The sequence below is a fragment of the Bombina bombina genome, chromosome 6 (assembly GCF_027579735.1).
Source record: "Bombina bombina isolate aBomBom1 chromosome 6, aBomBom1.pri, whole genome shotgun sequence".
NCBI classification, from domain to species: Eukaryota; Metazoa; Chordata; class Amphibia; order Anura; family Bombinatoridae; genus Bombina; species Bombina bombina.
This window is the reverse complement of record NC_069504.1, coordinates 275,566,735-275,585,803: the sequence shown is the minus strand read 5'-3', so window position 1 is coordinate 275,585,803 and position 19,069 is coordinate 275,566,735. Positions and strand designations below refer to the sequence as shown.

At 39.6% G+C, this 19,069-nt stretch overlaps 1 protein-coding gene across 1 annotated transcript in view; it reads right to left on the bottom strand.

Moving 5' to 3' along the window:
- Positions 1-19,069, bottom strand: part of HELB (DNA helicase B) — a 518,950-nt gene that overhangs the window by 40,813 nt on the left and 459,068 nt on the right. Inside the window, exon 15 of the mRNA XM_053719225.1 lies at positions 926-1,063. Coding sequence (XP_053575200.1) covers positions 926-1,063 — 138 coding nt within the window. The remainder of the gene's footprint in view (positions 1-925; positions 1,064-19,069) is intronic.

The following is a 19,069-nucleotide window of genomic DNA, read 5'->3' as shown; positions in this document are numbered from 1 at the left end:
GCATCTCCGGACTCTAACTTTCATCAATGCTCTCACTGAGTGGCTGACAGGACTACTTAAAACTCCAGTCCCATGCCGAAGAGTACTACCCTCCATAAGAGACTATCGAAAACTTTTGACACTTCTCTGCCAACCTCCTGGGACGAAAGGCAAAGTATGACTGGGGGATGAGGGAAGTGGGGGAGGTATTTAAGCCTTTGGCTGAGTTGTCTTTGCCTCCTCCTGGTGGTCAGGTTCTGAATTCCCAAAAGTAATGAATGCAGCTGTGGACTCTTTCCATTTATTTAGAAAATATAACCTGATTTGTATAAAGAGGCTAAGTAATAATTTCTAAAGTAAATAGGATTCCTGAGAACCTGAATATGTTGCCCTGTATTACCTCTTTAAAAATAATTAAACAAATAAATAAATAAAAATAAAACAAAAACACTTTAAGCTGGAGCAAAATTATAGTCCATACTCCAAAAGGGTAGTAAGACAACTGAAGCCATCAAAATATAGGTGCCTTGTAGGCTTTTACCTTTGCAGTGCATATACCATACTTGTGCTTGTGCTTGAATACTCTAAATATGAAAGTACCAAAAAGAATTGTTAAATTGCTTGTTGTTTTTCTAAACAGAACACACTAGTAAGTTGATCTGAATGAACTAAATATGATCTGAATGAACTAAATATGATCTGAATGAACTAAATATGATCTGAATGAACTAACCAATAAAGACAATTTCAGAAGCAAAGCAGAAATGGAAGCATAGTAAATCATTTTGGGACCTAAGACTTGGGGTTCTACCGCAATAATCTGTCCAAATATAATTCTAATATACAGTATGTTAGCAATCATATATGAAGCAAGTAGCTAGTAAAATAAACATTACCTCAATAATATAGAAGAAAAGAAGAAGAAAAAATACATCAAAAATCTTACTTGGAAAGTGTGAATGGTTCTTGCCCATGCATGCTTCAGATCACATTCTATTCTCAGTTTTCTATAATCCAGAGTATATTCCCGACCTTCTACATCATTTATCGTTAGTGCACGCTGTTTTCTCTCATACTCTACATCCTAGAATACAGCATAAAAATGCATTTAACAAGACTGCAATGAAATCACTTTTTATTTAACATTAAAGGGATATTAAACTCATGGTTACTACTCACCTTGCTTGTGTTTTTCATCCTCTACCTGCAGCTCTCTTTAAAGATATCCTTTAACCCATTACAGAAGCCAGTTGGTAAAGCTCTGCATCTTTAGACTGAGCGCTGCCATCTTGTAGCGCGCATATTGTTGCACCACTGATTTTGACAGCTGTATCTGGCACTTTGAGTGAGCTTACACAACAGAAAACAGAAGCTTTACATACGTGCAGTTGTTTTACAGTTTAAAAAGAACATAAATATAAAAAAAGGCCTCAGTAAAAATGAAGAGCAAAGTACCCACTGCAAAACTATACAGCTCCCTCTCTGTATTGTGCTCTGTAAACTGAAGAGAGCAATGAGGCTTATCAAGAAGACGGCAAAATCACTGATCTGTGAATATCCAGCACTTCACATAGTGTGTGAGTTCACTTAAATCCCAAGATGGCGGTGCCCAGCGTAAAGATGCAAAGCTTCATTAAAGGGACAGTCAACACAAAAATTGTTATTGTTTAAAAACGACGCCTTTACTACCCATTCCCCAGCTTTGCACAACCAACATTTATATATTAATATACTCTATAACCTTTAAGCCCCTAAATTTCTGTCTATTTCTAAGCCACTAAAGACAGCCCCTTGATCACATTTTGTATTAGCTTTTCACAACAGGGGAGTGCTAGTTAATGTAAGCCATATAGATAACATTGAGCTCCCGCCCGTTCTAACAACACAGCACTAATTGGCTAAAATGCAAGTCAATAGATAAAGTCATGTGATGAGGGGGCTGTCAGAAGATGCTTAGATACAAGGTAATCACAGAGTTAAAAAGTATATTAATATAACCGTGTTTTCTGTGCAAAACTGGGGAACGGGTAATACAGGGATTATCTATCTTTTTAAACAATAAACATTTTTGCGTTGACTGTCCCTTTAACCAGCACTTGTAAAGTGTAAAAATAAGAGAACAGCTTTAAAAAAAGCTGCAGACACAAGAGGAAAAACAATAGCATGATGAGTAGTAATTGTACTACTCAAGTTATACCTAGAAGTTGAATGTCCCTTTAAAGAACCTTTTCTCACAGTGTTCATGAGTTTATGTGATTAAAGTAAAACAAAATAATGCTGGCAGTTACAGTTGGAAATGAACAAACAGGAACAATAAGCATTTATTTTTTTGCAAATCAGGTGTATTATGGGAAAACTATCCATTCAAACACAAGTTTGCATTTAGTGACTTAAAGATTTTTATTTTCCTACCTACTTCATTAAAAAACAACAACTGCTCACTGTTGAAATTCAACTAACATGGTTGCCCTATAAAAGAGCCAATAACGAGCTGCTGGTGACACTTAAAAGGACATTATACACTCATTTTATTCTTTGCATAAATGTTTTGTAGATGATCTATTTATATAACCCATAAAGTTTTTTTTTTTATTTTTTAAATGTATATTTTTGCTTATTTTTAAATAACATTGCTCTGATTTTTAGACTCCAAGCCCCAAAGTTTTATGAGAATACTGTCAGCTACCTTCTCCAGCTTGCTCCTGTTTGTGTAAAGGGTCTTTTTATATGCAAAAGAAGGGGGAGGGGGAGTGTCTTATTTCCCACTTGCAGTGGGCATTCCAACTACCTTTTCAACAGAGCTAAACGGAGAGCTTCTAAGTAAGTCTTTAAACCGTTTTATACTGAATTTTTATATCAGTATCTGTGCATCTTAGTTATATGAAAATTAGTTTATACTGTCCCTTTAAAGTCATAATGAAACCAGTTATCAGAAATGGTTTGTATTAACCTATAGCTTTTGGTTGGTAAGTGGACAGATCTGAAAGTTAAAATTAAACTTGCATGGTTAGCATAGAACATACAATTGTAAGAGACTTTTTAATTCCTTTCTACTACCAAATGTTACTTAAAGGGACACTCAATCAAAATTAAACTTTCATTATTCAGATAGAGCATGCCATTTTAAACAACTTTCCAATTTACTTCCATTAACTAAATGTGCACCGTCTTTATATATTTAAACTTTTTCAGTCACCAGCTCCTACTGAGCATGTGCAAGAATAAGTGTGTATGCATTTGTGAATGGCTGATGGCTGTCACATGGTACGTGTATGCATTTGTGATTGGCTGATGGCTGTCACATGGTACAGGGGGAGTGGAAAAAGACAATTTTTAAAATTGTCAGAAAAAAAATCTACTACTCATTTGAAGTTCAGACTAAGTGCTATTGCATTGTCTTGTTATGTTGCATTTGTTGATTATGCAAATCTAAAATCTACTGTGTTGACTGGTCCTTTAAATTTCTTGGTAACCTTTGTTGAAAAGCATGCCTACAATAGTCTCATATACAGCACTACTTGGAGCCTCCTGGTGATTGGTGGCTAAGCACAAATGTCTATTGTCCTTGGCAAACCAGATGTATTGAGTTAGCTCTTGTCCAGAAAGCATAGATAAATAAAACACCATATTTGAAAGAGGCAATGCTCCTCTCTCAAATCAGTGTCTGTCCAGTTGATTGTCATACCAATGACAAATGCCTTATTGGTCATAATTAGACATGGATATCTCTCTAAATGTGCATTAAATGCATGTGAGAGCAACTATCCATAAAAATAAAGGGAATTTCTGAGGTCTAAAAGAGATAAACGAACTGAATACTTATGAAGCATGTGTTTATGACAAACTGTGGCCGCCATGGAGGGGGATCATCAAGAATTTAGTGGCCGTGCCATTGCCACAAATATAGGGGAATTAATTCAAACCTCTTGATTTCAGGTTCTTTAGCAGCTACAGATGATCAGAACTCCACATTTGAAAGATACATGTGTGCTCTTTCAAATGGCAATGGTCTTGAAAAGCACCTAGCCCCCCATAAATAAGCTGGGTAGGGGATTTTTTAAAGATACAAACATTTAAAATGTTTATAGACCCCCAAGGAAGTTTCTTTTTTAGTGTAAAAGTTGTTTGTATTATTTTTTAAATGTCTAAAAAAATTATTCAGCCACCCAGACAGGGACTAACTTGTCCTGTGAATTAGATAAATGTTTAAGGCAGCTAAGAATGACCCATTCTGAAGCATAAAAAGCTTCATAGTAAGCATATGCAGGTATAAGGTAAGTATGCTTAGTCTCTGGAGCAAGGAAAGCATACACAGATATCAGGTAAGTATGCTTGGTCTCAGAAGCCAATTGAGCATACACAGGTATCAAGTATGCTTTGGTCTCAGGAGCGAGAAACATTATTATTATCTTTTATTTGTATAGCGTCACAAAATTCTGTAGCGCTGGAAACAGATACCCAAAGTTCAATATTAGTAGCTGGCAAAGGATACATATACTTAAAGGGACATTCTAGTATAAATTAAACTTTCATTATTCAGATAGGACTTTTAATTTTAATCAACTTTCCAATTTACTTTTATCATCAAATTTATTTTTTTTCTTGATATTCTTAGTTTAAACTAAACATAGGTAGGCTCATATGCTAATTTCTAAGCCTTTGAGGGCTGCCTCTTAGCACATGTTTTTTAAATCTTTTTTCAAACAAAGAGACAGAAAGTACACATGGGCTATATAGATAACACTGTGTTCAGGCACAGAAAGTTATTTAAGATTTAGCACAATACAATGCTAAATTTAAGACCATAGATAATAAACAGTCACAGTCATGTGATCAGGGGGCTGGAAGAAGGTTCCTAGATACAAGGTAATCACAAAGGTAAAAAGTATATTAATATAACTGTGTTGGTTATGCAAAACTGGGGAATGGGTAATAAAGGGATTATCTATCTTTTAAAACAATAACAATTCTATGGTAGACTGTCCCTTTAAACCTTGCTGATTAAAGGGATTACCTGGCTTAGCCCATTCAGAAACCATCTCAGAGACAGGAACTTGGTAGGGTAAGGCAATAACAGCTCAGTGGAATGGGCTGAGTGAGCTTTTATAGGAATTCCCAACACCTGAGTCCTTTAGGTGTGAGTTCCTGTTATTAGGAGGTGGCCCCTTTAAATCTAGGCAGCAAGCGGCTAAGTGCTCCTAGACAGATGCAACCGAAGACAGAAGCTGAAAGGTCGGCATCTCGGCTTCTCTCGATGTGTGATGCAGAGATTGAAGCTGACACTCTTGGCATTTGCAGAGGTCGGTGGGCTTGTCCGAAAGCAGACTCCCCAAGTAAGTACCCTTGAACAAACAGGTAAGGAAACAACGCAATACCCTGAGTTAATACATTTACCCTGAATCCTTAAAAACATAATTTATGCTTACCTGATAAAATTAATTTATTTCCGGATATGGTGAGTCCAAGGAATCATCAATTACTAGTGGGAATATAACTCTTGGCCAGCAGGAGGAGACAAAGAGCCCCACAGCAAAGCTGCTATATATGTCATTTCCCTTACCCATAACCGTAGTCATTCAGCCGAAGGGAAATGGAAAAAGAAGATAACACAAAGGTGTAGAGGTGCCTGAGGTTTTAGAAAAAAAAATGGTCTTAAAATAAAGGGTGGGCCGTGGACTCACCATATTCGGAAAGAAAACATCATTTATGTAAGAACTTACTTGATAAATTAATTTCTTTCATATTGGCAAGAGTCTATGAGCTAGTGACGTATGAGATATACAATCCTACCAGGAGGGGCAAAGTTTCCCAAACCTCAAAATGCCTATAAATACACCCCTCACCACACCAACAATTCAGTTTTAACGAATAGCCAAGTAGTGGGATGATAAAGAAAAGAGTAAAAAGCATCAACAAAGGAATTTGGAAATAATTGTGCTTTATACAAAAAAATCATAACCACCATAAAAATAGTGGGCCTCATGGACTCTTGCCAATATGAAAGAAATTAATTTATCAGGTAAGTTCTTACATAAATTATGTTTTCTTTCATGTAATTGGCATGAGTCCATGAGCTAGTGACGTATATGGGATATCAATAACCAAGATGTGGAACTCCATACAAGAGTCACTAGAGAGGGAGGGATAAAAATAAACAGCCAAATGCTGAAAAAATAATCCACAACCCAAAATGTAAGTTATTTTCATGAAGAAAAGAAAAACTTAAAACATCAGCAGAAGAATCAAACTGAAACAGCGGCCTGAAGAACTTTTCTACCAAAAACTGCTTCAGAAGAAGCAAATACATCAAAAAGGTAGAATTTAGTAAATGTATGCAAAGAGGACCAAGTCGCTCCTTTGCAAATCTGATCAAGTGAAGCTTCATTCTTAAAAGCCCACGAAGTGGAGACTGATCTAGTAGAATGAGCTCTAATTCTTTGAGGTGGGGCTTGACCCGACTCCAAATAAGCTTGATGAATCAAAAGCTTTAACCAAGAGGCCAAGGAAATAGCAGAGGCCTTCTGACCTTTCCTAGGACCAGAAAATATAACAAATAGACTAGAAGTCTTCCTGAAATCTTTAGTAGCTTCAACATATTTCAAAGCTCTCACCACATCCAAAGAATGTAAGGATCTTTCCAAAGGATTCTTAGGATTAGGACACAAGGAAGGGACAACAATTTCTCTACTAATGTTGTTAGAATTCACAACCTTAGGTAAAAACTCAAATGAAGTCCGCAAAACCGCCTTATCCTGATGAAAAATCAGAAAAGGAGATTCACAAGAAAGAGCAGATAGCTCAGAAACTCTTGTAGCAGAAGAGATAGCCAAAAGGAACAAAAAAGTAGTTTAATATCCAACGAATGCATAGGCTCAAAAGAAGGAGCCTGTAACGCCTTCAAAACCAAATTAAGACTCCAATGAGGAAAAATTGATTTAATGAAAGGCTTAATACGAACTAAAGCATGTACAAAACAGTGAATATCAGGAAGACTAGCAATCTTTCTGTGAAATAAAACAGAAAGAGCAGAGATTTGTCCCTTCAAGGAACTTGCAGACAAACCCCATATCAAAACCATGCTGGAGAAACTGTAAAATTCTAGGAATTCTAAAAGAATGCCAAGAGAATTTATGAGAAGAACACCATGAAATGTAAGTCTTCCAAACTCGATAATAAATCTTCCTAGAGACAGATTTACGAGCTTGTAACATAGAATTAATTACTGAGTCAGAGAAACCTCTATGACTTAGTAGTAAGCGTTCAATTTCCATACCTTCAAATTTAATGATTTGAGAACCTGATGGAAAAACGGACCTTGAGACAGTTGGTCCGGCCTTAATGGAAGTGGCCAAGGTTGGCAACTGGACATCCGAACAATATCCGCATACCAAAACCTGTGGGGCCATGCTGGAGCCACCAGCAACACAAATGATTATTCCATAATGATCTTGGAGATCACTCTTGGAAGAAGAACTGGAGGCGGGTAGATATAAGCAGGTTGATAACACCAAGGAAGTGTCAGTGCATCTACTGCTTCCGCCTGAGAATCCCTGGACCTGGACAGGTATCTGGGAAGTTTCTTGTTTAGATGAGAAGCCATCAGATCTATTTCTGGAAGACCCCACATCTGAACAATCTGAGAAAACACATCCGGATGTAGAGACCACTCCCCTGGATGTAAAGTCTGACGGCTGAGATAATCCGCCTCCCAATTGTCTACACCTGGGATATGAACTGCAGAAAATAGACAGGAGCTGGATTCTACCCAAACAAGTATCCGAGATACTTCTTTCATAGCTTGGGGACTGTGAGTCCCACCCTGATGATTGACATATGCCACCATTGTGATATTGTCTGTCTAAAAACAAATGAATGGTTCTCTCTTCAACAGAGGCCAAAACTGAAGAGCTCTGAGAATTGCACGGAGTTCTAAAATATTGATTGGTAATTTCGCCTCTTGAGATCTTCTAACCCCTTGTGCTGTCAGAGATCCCCAGACAGCTCCCCAACCTGAAAGACTCGCATCTGTTGTGATCACAGTCCAGGTTGGCCGAACAAAAGAGGCCCCTTGAACTAAATGCTGGTGATTTAACCACCACATCAGAGTGTCGAACATTGGGATTTAAGGATATTAATTGTGATATCTTTGTATAATCCCGGCACCATTGATTCAGCATGCAAAGCTGGAGAGGTCTCATGTGAAAACGAGCAAAAGGAATCGCGTCCAATGCTGCAGTCATGAGGCCTAAAACTTCCATGCACATAGCCACTGAAGGGAATGACTGAGACTGAAGGTTCCGGCATGCTGCGACCAATTTTAAACGTCTCTTGTCTGTTAGAGACAGGGTCATGGACACTGAATCTATCTGGAAACCTAAAAAGGTGACCCTTGTCTAAAGAATAAAAAAACTTTTTGGTAAAATGATCCTCCAACCATGTTTTCGAAGAAACAACACTAGTTGATTTGTGTGAGATTCTGCAGAACGTAAAGACTGAGCTAGTACCAAGATATTGTCCAAATAAGGAAGCACCGCAATACCCTGTTCTCTGATTACAGAGAGTAGGGCACCCAGAGTCTTTGAAAAGATTCTTGGAGCTGTTGCTAGGCGAAATGGAAGAGCAACAAATTGGTAATGCTTGTCTAGAAAAGAGAATCTCAGGAACTGATAATGTTCTGGATGAATCGGAATATGAAGGTAAGCATCCTGCAAGTCTATTGTAGACATATAATGTCCTTGCTGAACAAAAGGCAGAATAGTCCTTATAGTCACCATCTTGAAAGTTGGTACTCTTACATAATGATTCAAAATTTTCAGATCCAGAACTGGTCTGAATGAATTTTCTTTCTTTGGGACAATGAATAGATTTGAATAAAACCCCAGACCTTGTTCCTGAAAAGGAACCGGCATGATTACCCCTGAAACCTCCAGATCTGAAGCACACTTCAGGAAAGCCTGGGATGCGTGAGAGAAAAAAACTTCTCACAGGAGGTCTTACTCTTAATCCTATTCAGTACCCAGAGAGACAATGCTCTGAATCCATTGATTTTGGACAGAATTTGCACAAACATCCTTGAAAAACCTTAATCTGCCCCCTACCAGCTGAGCTGGAATAAGGGCCACACCTTCATGCGGACTTAGGGGCTGACTTTGGTTTCTTAAAAGGCTTGGATTTATTCCAATTTGAGGAAGGCTTCCAATTGGAAACAGATTCCTTGGGGGAAGGATTAGGTTTTTGTTCCTCATTTTGACGAAAGGAACGAAAACGATTAGAAGCCTTAGATTTACCCTTAGGTTTTTTATCCTGAGGCAAAAAAACTCCTTTCCCCCCAGTAACAGTTGAAATAATAGAATCCAACTGAGAACCAAATAAATGATTACCTTGGAAAGAAAGAGATAGTAATCTAGACTTAGATGTCATATCAGCATTCCAAGATTTAAGCCACAAAGCTCTTCTAGCTAAAATAGCTAAAGACATGGATCCAACATCAATTTTGATAATTCAAAAATGGCATCACAAATAAAATGATTAGCATGTTGTAGTAAACGAACAATGCTATATAAGTCAGAATCCAATTCTTGTTGCGCTAAATTCTCCAACCAAAAAGTTGAAGCAGCTGCAACATCAGCCAAAGAAATTGCAGGCCTAAGAAGATGAACTGAATATTAATAGGCTTTCTTTAGATAAGATTCAAGCTTCCTATCTAAAGAATCTTTAAAGGAAGTACTATCTTCCATAGGAATAGTGGTTTGTTTAGCAAGAGTAGAAATAGCCCCATCAACTTTGGGGATCTTTTCCCAAAACTCTATTAATATTGCTGGTAAAGGATACAATTTTTTAAACCTTGCAGAAGGATTAAAAGGAGTACCCGGCTTATTCCATTCCTTAGAAATCATATCAGAAATAGCATCAGGATTGGAAAAACCTCTGGAGTAACCAAAGGAGGTTTAAAAACAGAATTTAAACGTTTACTGGTTTTAATATCAAGAGGACTAGCTTCGTCAAAGTCCAAAGTAATTAAGACTTTTTTTTAACAAAGAACGCATATACTGCATTTTAAATAAATAAGTAGATTTGTCAGTGTCAATATATGAGGAAGGATCTTCTGAATCAGATAGCTCCTCATCAGAGGTGGATAATTCATTATGTTGTCGGTAATTTGAAATTTCATCAACTTTATGAGAAATTTTAAAAGACCTCTTACGCTTATTAGAAGGTGGAAATGCAGACAAAGCCTTCTGAATAGAATCAGTAACAGATTCTTTAAAATTCATAGGTATATCATGTAGAAGTTGAAGGAACTGCAACCGGCAATGTACTATTACTGATGGACACACTATTTGCATGTAAAAGTTTATCATGACAACTAATACAAATGACATTAGGAGATATAATCTCCACAATTTTACAACAAATGCACTTAGCTTTGGTAGAACCGATGTCAGGCAGCAAAGTTCCAACGGATACTTCTGAGGCAGGATCAGATTAAGGCATCTTGCAAAATGTAAAAGAAAAAACAACATATAAAGCAAAATTATCAATTTCCTTATATGACAGTTTCAGGAATGGGAAAAATGCAAATAGCATAGCCCTCTGACATAGAAAAAGGCAAGAGGCAAAAGCAATGGGGCAATAAATAATGAAAAAAGTTTGGCGTCAAGAATAACACACAACGTAACTGAAATTTTTTTTGGCACCAACCATGTCCGGAAATGACACACTCACGTCACTAACGACTCAACCCTGTGTGAAACCTCTGCGTCAATTACGATGCCGGAAATGACGAACTTGCGTCAACGGATGTGCCTTTCGCGCCAAAAATCCTCATGCCAAGAATGACGCAATAAAGTGAAGCATTTAGCGCACCCGCGAGCCTAAGTCAGCCCGCAATTTGAAACAAAGTAGTCAATTGAAAAAAAGACTAAACCCCAGGTAAGAAAAATATTTCTTAATATTAACTTTCCCCAAATATGAAACTGACAATCTGCAAAAGGAAATACATAAACCTCACTTATGGCAAATATAAGTACAATACATATATTTAGAACTTTATATAAATGTATAAAGTGCCAAACCATAGCTGATGTGTCTTAAGAAATAAAAACATACTTACCAAAAGACACCCATCCACATATAGCAGATAGCCAAACCAGTACTGTAACAGTTATCAGTAGAGGTAATGGTATATGAGAGTTTATCGTCGATCTGAATAGGGAGGTAGGAGATGAATCTCTACGACCGATAACAGAGAACCTATGAAAAAGACCCCCGTTAGGAAAATCATTTCATTAAATAGGTGATACTCTCCACGTCCCTCTGACAATCCCTGTACTCTGAGAGGAATCGGGCTTCAAAATGCTGAGAAGCGCATGTCAATGTAGAAATCTTAGCACATACTTACTTCACCACGTCCATAGGAGGCAAAGTTTGTAAAACTGAATTGTGGGTGTGGTGAGGGGTGTATTTATAGGCATTTTGAGGTTTGGGAAACTTTGCCCCTCCTAGTAGGATTGTATATCCCATACGTCACTAGCTCATGGACTCTTGCCAATTACATGAAAGAAATACATTTATCAGGTAAGCATAAATTAAGTTTTCTTTCCTAAGATATGGTGAGTCCACGGAATCATCAATTACTAGTGGGATCCAATACACAAGCTAGAGGACACAGATGATTAGGGATGGACAAGACAGGTAACCTAAACAGCAGGCACCACTGCTTGAACCTTTATACCCCAAAAAGAAGCCTCAACCGAGACAAGAATCAAATTTGGAAGAAAAAAAAATGCAACGAAAAACTAAGTGGCAGACCTGCAAATCTGATCCAGCCCTCAAATAATGAGCCATAACTATCTCAGGAAACTGCAGCCCCGCAGTCTGAAAAGCAAATGAAGTAAACTTCTCAACCAGAAAAGAGAGAAGTAGAAGTAGTTTAATACAGAGAAAACAAACAAAAACAGAAGCCTGCACAACATCCAAATTGTGCACACACGTACCTCAAAAAGTAAGAATGAGGACACAGAGAGGGAACAACAATTCCCAAACAATATTTTCACTTAGGATAAAAAAACGCCTTATTCGAAAAGATAAAACGAATCACACTGTAAAGCCCAGAGTACCTAAACTCTCAGAGCAGAATGTATAACAAAAAAGAAAATTCCAAGAAAAAAGTTAAAATCTTATGGAATGCTAAGGCTCAAACTGAGCCTGCTGCAAAAACCTTAAAACAAAGGAAAAGCAACAAACTTCAACAGGCCTGATACTAACCAGGTTCTAACACAAGTATACATGTCTGGCACATCCACCAGACACTTGTGTAAAAAAGATAACGCAGAAAACTGACCCTTCAGAGAACTGACTGAAAAACTGTCCTCCAGACCAACCTGGAGAAGGGCAAAACCCCTAGGAATCCTGACACGAATTCCAAGAGAAGTCCATGGATTCACACCAATCAGGGAATTTACGCCATACCTAATAGTAAAAGAAACTAGAAATCGACTAGTGAGCCTGAATCATGGTCTCAATGACAGAGTCAGAAAAATCAACTAAGCAGTCAATCTCCAAGCAGAAAGCTTCAGAGAAAAGAAGTTGTATGAAAGAATGGACCCTGAAATAGAAGGTCCTTCCTCAGGAACAACCACCAATGGTGGAAGAAAACATTACCGCTAGGTCTGAAACCCAGACCCTGCGACTATGCATACCGTAGCTCACTCCCCTTTGAAACGAGCAAAGACATATGGAAGGAGAGCCATCAGGCTGAAATCTCAAGGAAGCACCAGGGTATTCAGCAGAGCAGCCTGCTAATCACTAAAACATAACATGGAAAAAAGAGAATTTATGCTTACCTGATAAATGTATTTCTTTTTAGACACAATGAGTCCACGGATTTCATCCTTACTTGTGGGATATTCACCTCCTGGTCAGCAGGAGGAGGCAAAGAGCACTACAGCAGAGCTGCTATATACAGGGAGTGCAGAATTTTTAGGCAAATGAGTATTTTGACCACATCATCCTCTTCATGCATGTTGTCTTACTCCAAGCTGTATAGGCTCGAAAGCCTACTACCAATTAAGCATATTAGGTGATGTGCATCTCTGTAATGAGAAGGGGTGTGGTCTAATGACATCAACACCCTATATCAGGTGTGCATAATTATTAGGCAACTTCCTTTCCTTTGGCAAAATGGGTCAAAAGAAGGACTTGACAGGCTCAGAAAAGTCAAAAATAGTGAGATATCTTGCAGAGGGATGCAGCAAATTGCAAAGCTTCTGAAGCGTGATCATCGAACAATCAAGCGTTTCATTCAAAATAGTCAACAGGGTCGCAAGAAGCGTGTGGAAAAACCAAGGCGCAAAATAACTGCCCATGAACTGAGAAAAGTCAAGCGTGCAGCTGCCAAGATGCCACTTGCCACCAGTTTGGCCATATTTCAGAGCTGCAACATCACTGGAGTGCCCAAAAGCACAAGGTGTGCAATACTCAGAGACATGGCCAAGGTAAGAAAGGCTGAAAGACAACCACCACTGAACAAGACACACAAGCTGAAACGTCAAGACTGGGCCAAGAAATATCTCAAGACTGATTTTTCTAAGGTTTTATGGACTGATGAAATGAGAGTGAGTCTTGATGGGCCAGAGGGATGGGCCCGTGGCTGGATTGGTAAAGGGCAGAGAGCTCCAGTCCGACTCAGACGCCAGCAAGGTGGAGGTGGAGTACTGGTTTGGGCTGGTATCATCAAAGATGAGCTTGTGGGGCCTTTTCGGGTTGAGGATGGAGTCAAGCTCAACTCCCAGTCCTACTGCCAGTTTCTGGAAGACACCTTCTTCAAGCAGTGGTACAGGAAGAAGTCTGCATCCTTCAAGAAAAACATGATTTTCATGCAGGACAATGCTCCATCACACGCGTCCAAGTACTCCACAGCGTGGCTGGCAAGAAAGGGTATAAAAGAAGAAAATCTAATGACATGGCCTCCTTGTTCACCTGATCTGAACCCCATTGAGAACCTGTGGTCCATCATCAAATGTGAGATTTACAAGGAGGGAAAACAGTACACCTCTCTGAACAGTGTCTGGGAGGCTGTGGTTGCTGCTGCACGCAATGTTGATGGTGAACAGATCAAAACACTGACAGAATCCATGGATGGCAGGCTTTTGAGTGTCCTTGCAAAGAAAGGTGGCTATATTGGTCACTGATTTGTTTTTGTTTTGTTTTTGAATGTCAGAAATGTATATTTGTGAATGTTGAGATGTTATATTGGTTTCACTGGTAAAAATAAATAATTGAAATGGGTATATATTTGTTTTTTGTTAAGTTGCCTAATAATTATGCACAGTAATAGTCACCTGCACACACAGATATCCCCCTAAAATAGCTAAAACTAAAAACAAACTAAAAACTACTTCCAAAAATATTCAGCTTTGATATTAATGAGTTTTTTGGGTTCATTGAGAACATGGTTGTTGTTCAATAATAAAATTAATCCTCAAAAATACAACTTGCCTAATAATTCTGCACTCCCTGTATAGTTCATCCCTTCCCTCCCACTCCAGTCATTTGACCGAAGTTAGGAAGAGAAAGGAAAAGCCAAGGTGCAGAGGTGTCTGAAGTTTACAAAAATTAATAACCTGTCTCAGAGAACAGGGCGGACCGTGGACTCATCGTGTCTAAAAATAAATAAATTTATCAGGTAAGCATAAATTCTCTTTTCTTTTTAAAGACACAATGAGTCCACAGATTTCATCCTTACTTGTGGGATACAATACCAAAGTTAGAGTACATGGATGATAAGGGAGGAACAAGACAGGGAACCTAAACAGAAGGCACCACTGCTTGAAGAACCTTTCTCCCAAAAACAGCCTCAGCCGAGGCAAAAGTATCAAATTTGTAAAATTTAGAAAAAGTGTGAAGAGAGGACCAAGTTGCAAATCTGTTCTACATAAGCTTCATTTTTGAATGCCCATGAGGAAGCAACAGCCCTAGTGGAATGAGCCGTAACTCTTTCAGGAGGCTGCTGTCCAGCAGTCTCATATGCAAAATGGATGATACTCTTCAGCCAAAAAGAAAGAGAGGGAGCCGTAGCGTTTTCCAGAGAAAATGATAAACAAAGAAGACGGCTGACAAAAGTCCTTAGTCGCTTGTAAATAAAATTTCAGAGCAAGGACCACATCCAAATTGTGAAAAAGACGTTCCTTTTGAGAAGGATTAAAACACAAGGAGGGAACAACAATCTCCTGATTAATGTTCCTGTCTGAAACAACCTTAGTAAGAAATCCTAATTTAGAACGTAAAACTACCTTATCTGAATGTAAAAAAAGATAAGTAGATTTATACTGTAATGCCGAGAGCCCTGACACTCTCCAAGCACAAGAAATAACAACAAGAAAAAAAACCTTCCAAGATAACAACTTAATATCTAAGGAACGCATAGGCTTAAACGGAGCCCCTTGAAGAACTCTGAGAACTAAATTCAAACTCCATGGAGGAGCAACTGCTTTGAACACAGGCCTGATCCTGACCAAGGCCTGACAAAATGATTACACATCTGGGACATCTGTCAGACGTTTGTGAAACAAAATAGATAAAGACAGAGATTTGATCCTATAAGGAACTCGACCATAAACCCTTCTCCAAACCCTCTTGGAGAAAAGACAAAATTCTAGGAATCCTAACTCTACTCCATGAGTAGCTCATGGATTCACACCAATAGAGATATTTACGCCATATCTTATGATTAATTTTTCTAGCGACAGGCTTACGAACCTGAATCATGGTCTCAATGACGGAGTCAGAAAAACCCGGCTTAAATAATATTAAGCGTTCCAAGCAGTCAGTTTCAGAAAAAACAGATTTGGGTGAAGGAGGGGCCCTTGACTTAAAAGGTCCTTCCTCAACAGAAGTCTCCAAGGTGACAGAGATGACATGTCCATCAGATCTGCATACCAAATCCTGTGAGGCGAAGCCGGTGCTATGAGGATCACCGATGCCCTCTCCTGCTCCATTCGAGCAATGATCCGAGGAAGAAACCCCCGGATGAGAGGTCTGCCTGCTCAGGAAATCCACCTCCCAGTTGTCCACCCCTGGGATGTGGATCGCCGACCGGCAGCAAAAATGGGTCTCTGCCCACTGAATCATTTTGGATACCTCCGTCATCACTAAGGAACTCTTCATTCCTCCCTGATGAATGATGTAAGTCACTGACGATATTTTGTTCGACTGGAAGCTGATAAACTGGACCAAAGCTAACTGAGGCCAGGCCAGAAGAACATTGTAGATCGCTCTCAGCTCCAGAATGTTTATAGGAAGAACAGACTCTGGCTAAGTCCAAACCCCCTGAGCCCTTAGGGAGCCCCAGACTGCTCCCCACTCTAGAAGGCTGGCGTCTTATCATATTCACCCGAGATGGTCTGCAAAAGCAGGTTCCCTGGGAAAGATGATCCAGAGACAACCACTATTGAAGAGAATCCCTTGTATCCTGTTCCAGAAATATACGAGTAGACAAATCTGTATAATCTCCGATCCATCGCCTGAACATGCTTAACTGCAGAAGTCTGAGATGGAACTGAGCAAACGGGATGATGTCCATTACCGTCACCATTAGCCCGATTACCTCCATACACTGAACCACTGAAGGCAGAGGAGTGGACTGAATGACTAGATGAAAATCGATAATCTCTGATTTCCTGACATTTTGTCAGAAAAATCTTCATTGATATGGAATCTAAAATGGTTCCTAAGAAAGTTACCCTTGTGTTTGGGACAAAGGAACTCGTCTCCAAAGTTACCTTCCACCCGTGAGATCGCGGGAAGGATATGAAAACTCAGAGTTGTGGCAAGACCGAACGGAAGAGCCACGAACTGGAAGCATTTGTCCAGAAAGGCAAACCTTAGAGCTTGTCTTGCGAATGGCACGTGAAGGTACGCGTCCTGTAAACCACTGTTTTCATAAATGGACCCTCTTGGATCAAGAGAAGAAAGGAACAAATAGTTTCCATCTTGAAAACAAAATGATACACTAAGAAAACAGAATTTATGCTTACCTGATAAATTACTTTCTCCAACGGTGTGTCCGGTCCACGGCGTCATCCTTACTTGTGGGAATATCTCTTCCCCAACAGGAAATGGCAAAGAGTCTCAGCAAAGCTGGCCATATAGTCCCTCCTAGGCTCCGCCCACCCCAGTCATTCGACCGACGGAAAGGAGGAAAATATAGGAGAAACCATAGGGTGCAGTGGTGACTGTAGTTAGAGAAAATAATTCATCAAACCTGATTAAAAAACCAGGGCGGGCCGTGGACCGGACACACCGTTGGAGAAAGTAATTTATCAGGTAAGCATAAATTCTGTTTTCTCCAACATTGGTGTGTCCGGTCCACGGCGTCATCCTTACTTGTGGGAACCAATACCAAAGCTTTAGGACACGGATGAAGGGAGGGAGCAAATCAGTTTACCTAAACAGAAGGCACCACGGCTTGCAAAACCTTTCTCCCAAAAATAGCCTCCGAAGAAGCAAAAGTATCAAATTTGTAAAATTTGGCAAAAGTGTGCAGTGAAGACCAAGTCGCTGCCTTACATATCTGATCAACAGAAGCCTCGTTCTTGAAGGCCCATGTGGAAGCCACAGCCCTAGTAGAGTGAGCTGTGATTCTTTCAGGAGGCTGCCGTCCGGCAGTCTCGTAAGCCAATCGGATGATGCTTTTAAGCCAAAAGGAAAGAGAGGTAGAAGTCGCTTTTTGACCTCTCCTCTTACCAGAATAGACGACAAACAGAGAAGATGTTTGTCTGAACTCTTGTAGCTTCTAAATAGAATTTTAGAGCACGGACTACATCTAAATTGTGTAGCAAACGTTCCTTCTTTGAAACTGGATTCGGACACAAAGAAGGTACAACTATGTCCTGGTTAATATTTTTGTTGGAAACAACCTTTGGAAGAAAACCAGGCTTTGTACGCAAAACAACCTTATCTGAATGGAACACCAGATAGGGCGGAGTACACTGCAGAGCAGATAGCTCAGAAACTCTTCTAGCAGAAGAAATGGCAACCAAGAACAAAACTTTCCAAGATAACAACTTAATATCTATGGAATGTAAAGGTTCAAACGGAACCCCTTGGAGAACTGAAAGAACTAGATTTAAACTCCAGGGAGGAGTCAAAGGTCTGTAAACGGGCTTGATCCTAACCAAAGCCTGAACAAATGCTTGAAAATCTGGCACAGCTGCCAGTCGTTTGTGTAGTAAGACAGATAAAGCAGAAATCTGTCCCTTTAGAGATCTCGCTGATAATCCTTTATCCAAACCTTCTTGTAGAAAAGAAAGGATCTTAGGAATTTTGATCTTATTCCATGGGAATCCCTTGGATTCACACCAGCAGATATATCTTTTCCATATTTTATGGTAAATCTTTCTAGTTACCGGTTTTCTGGCTTGAACCAGAGTATCTATCACAGAATCTGAAAACCCACGCTTTGATAGAATCAAGCGTTCAATTTCCAAGCCGTCAGCTGGAGGGAGACCAGATATGGATGTTCGAATGGACCCTGAACAAGAAGGTCCTGTCTCAAAGGTAGCTTCCATGGTGGAACCGATGACATATTCACCAGGTCTGCATACCAAGTCCTGCGTGGCCACGCAGGAGCTATCAAGATCACCGAGGCCCTCTCCTGCTTGATCCTGGCTACCAGCCTGGGAATGAGAGGAAACGGTGGAAACACATAAGCTAGGTTGAAGGACCAAGGCGCTACTAGTGCATCCACTAGAGTCGCCTTGGGATCCCTGGATCTGGATCCGTAGCAAGGAACCTTGAAGTTCTGACGAGACGCCATCAGATCCATGTCTGGAATGCTCCATAATTGAGTTAATTGGGCAAAGATCTCCGGGTGAAGTTCCCACTCCCCCGGATGGAATGTCTGACGACTCAGATAATCCGCCTCCCAGTTTTCCACTCCTGGGATGTGGATCGCAAATAGGTGGCAGGAGTGATTCTCTGCCCATTCTATTATTTTGGTCACTTCTCTTATCGCCAGGGAACTCCTTGTTCCCCCCTGATGATTGATATAAGCAACAGTCGTCATGTTGTCTGATTGGAATCTTATGAA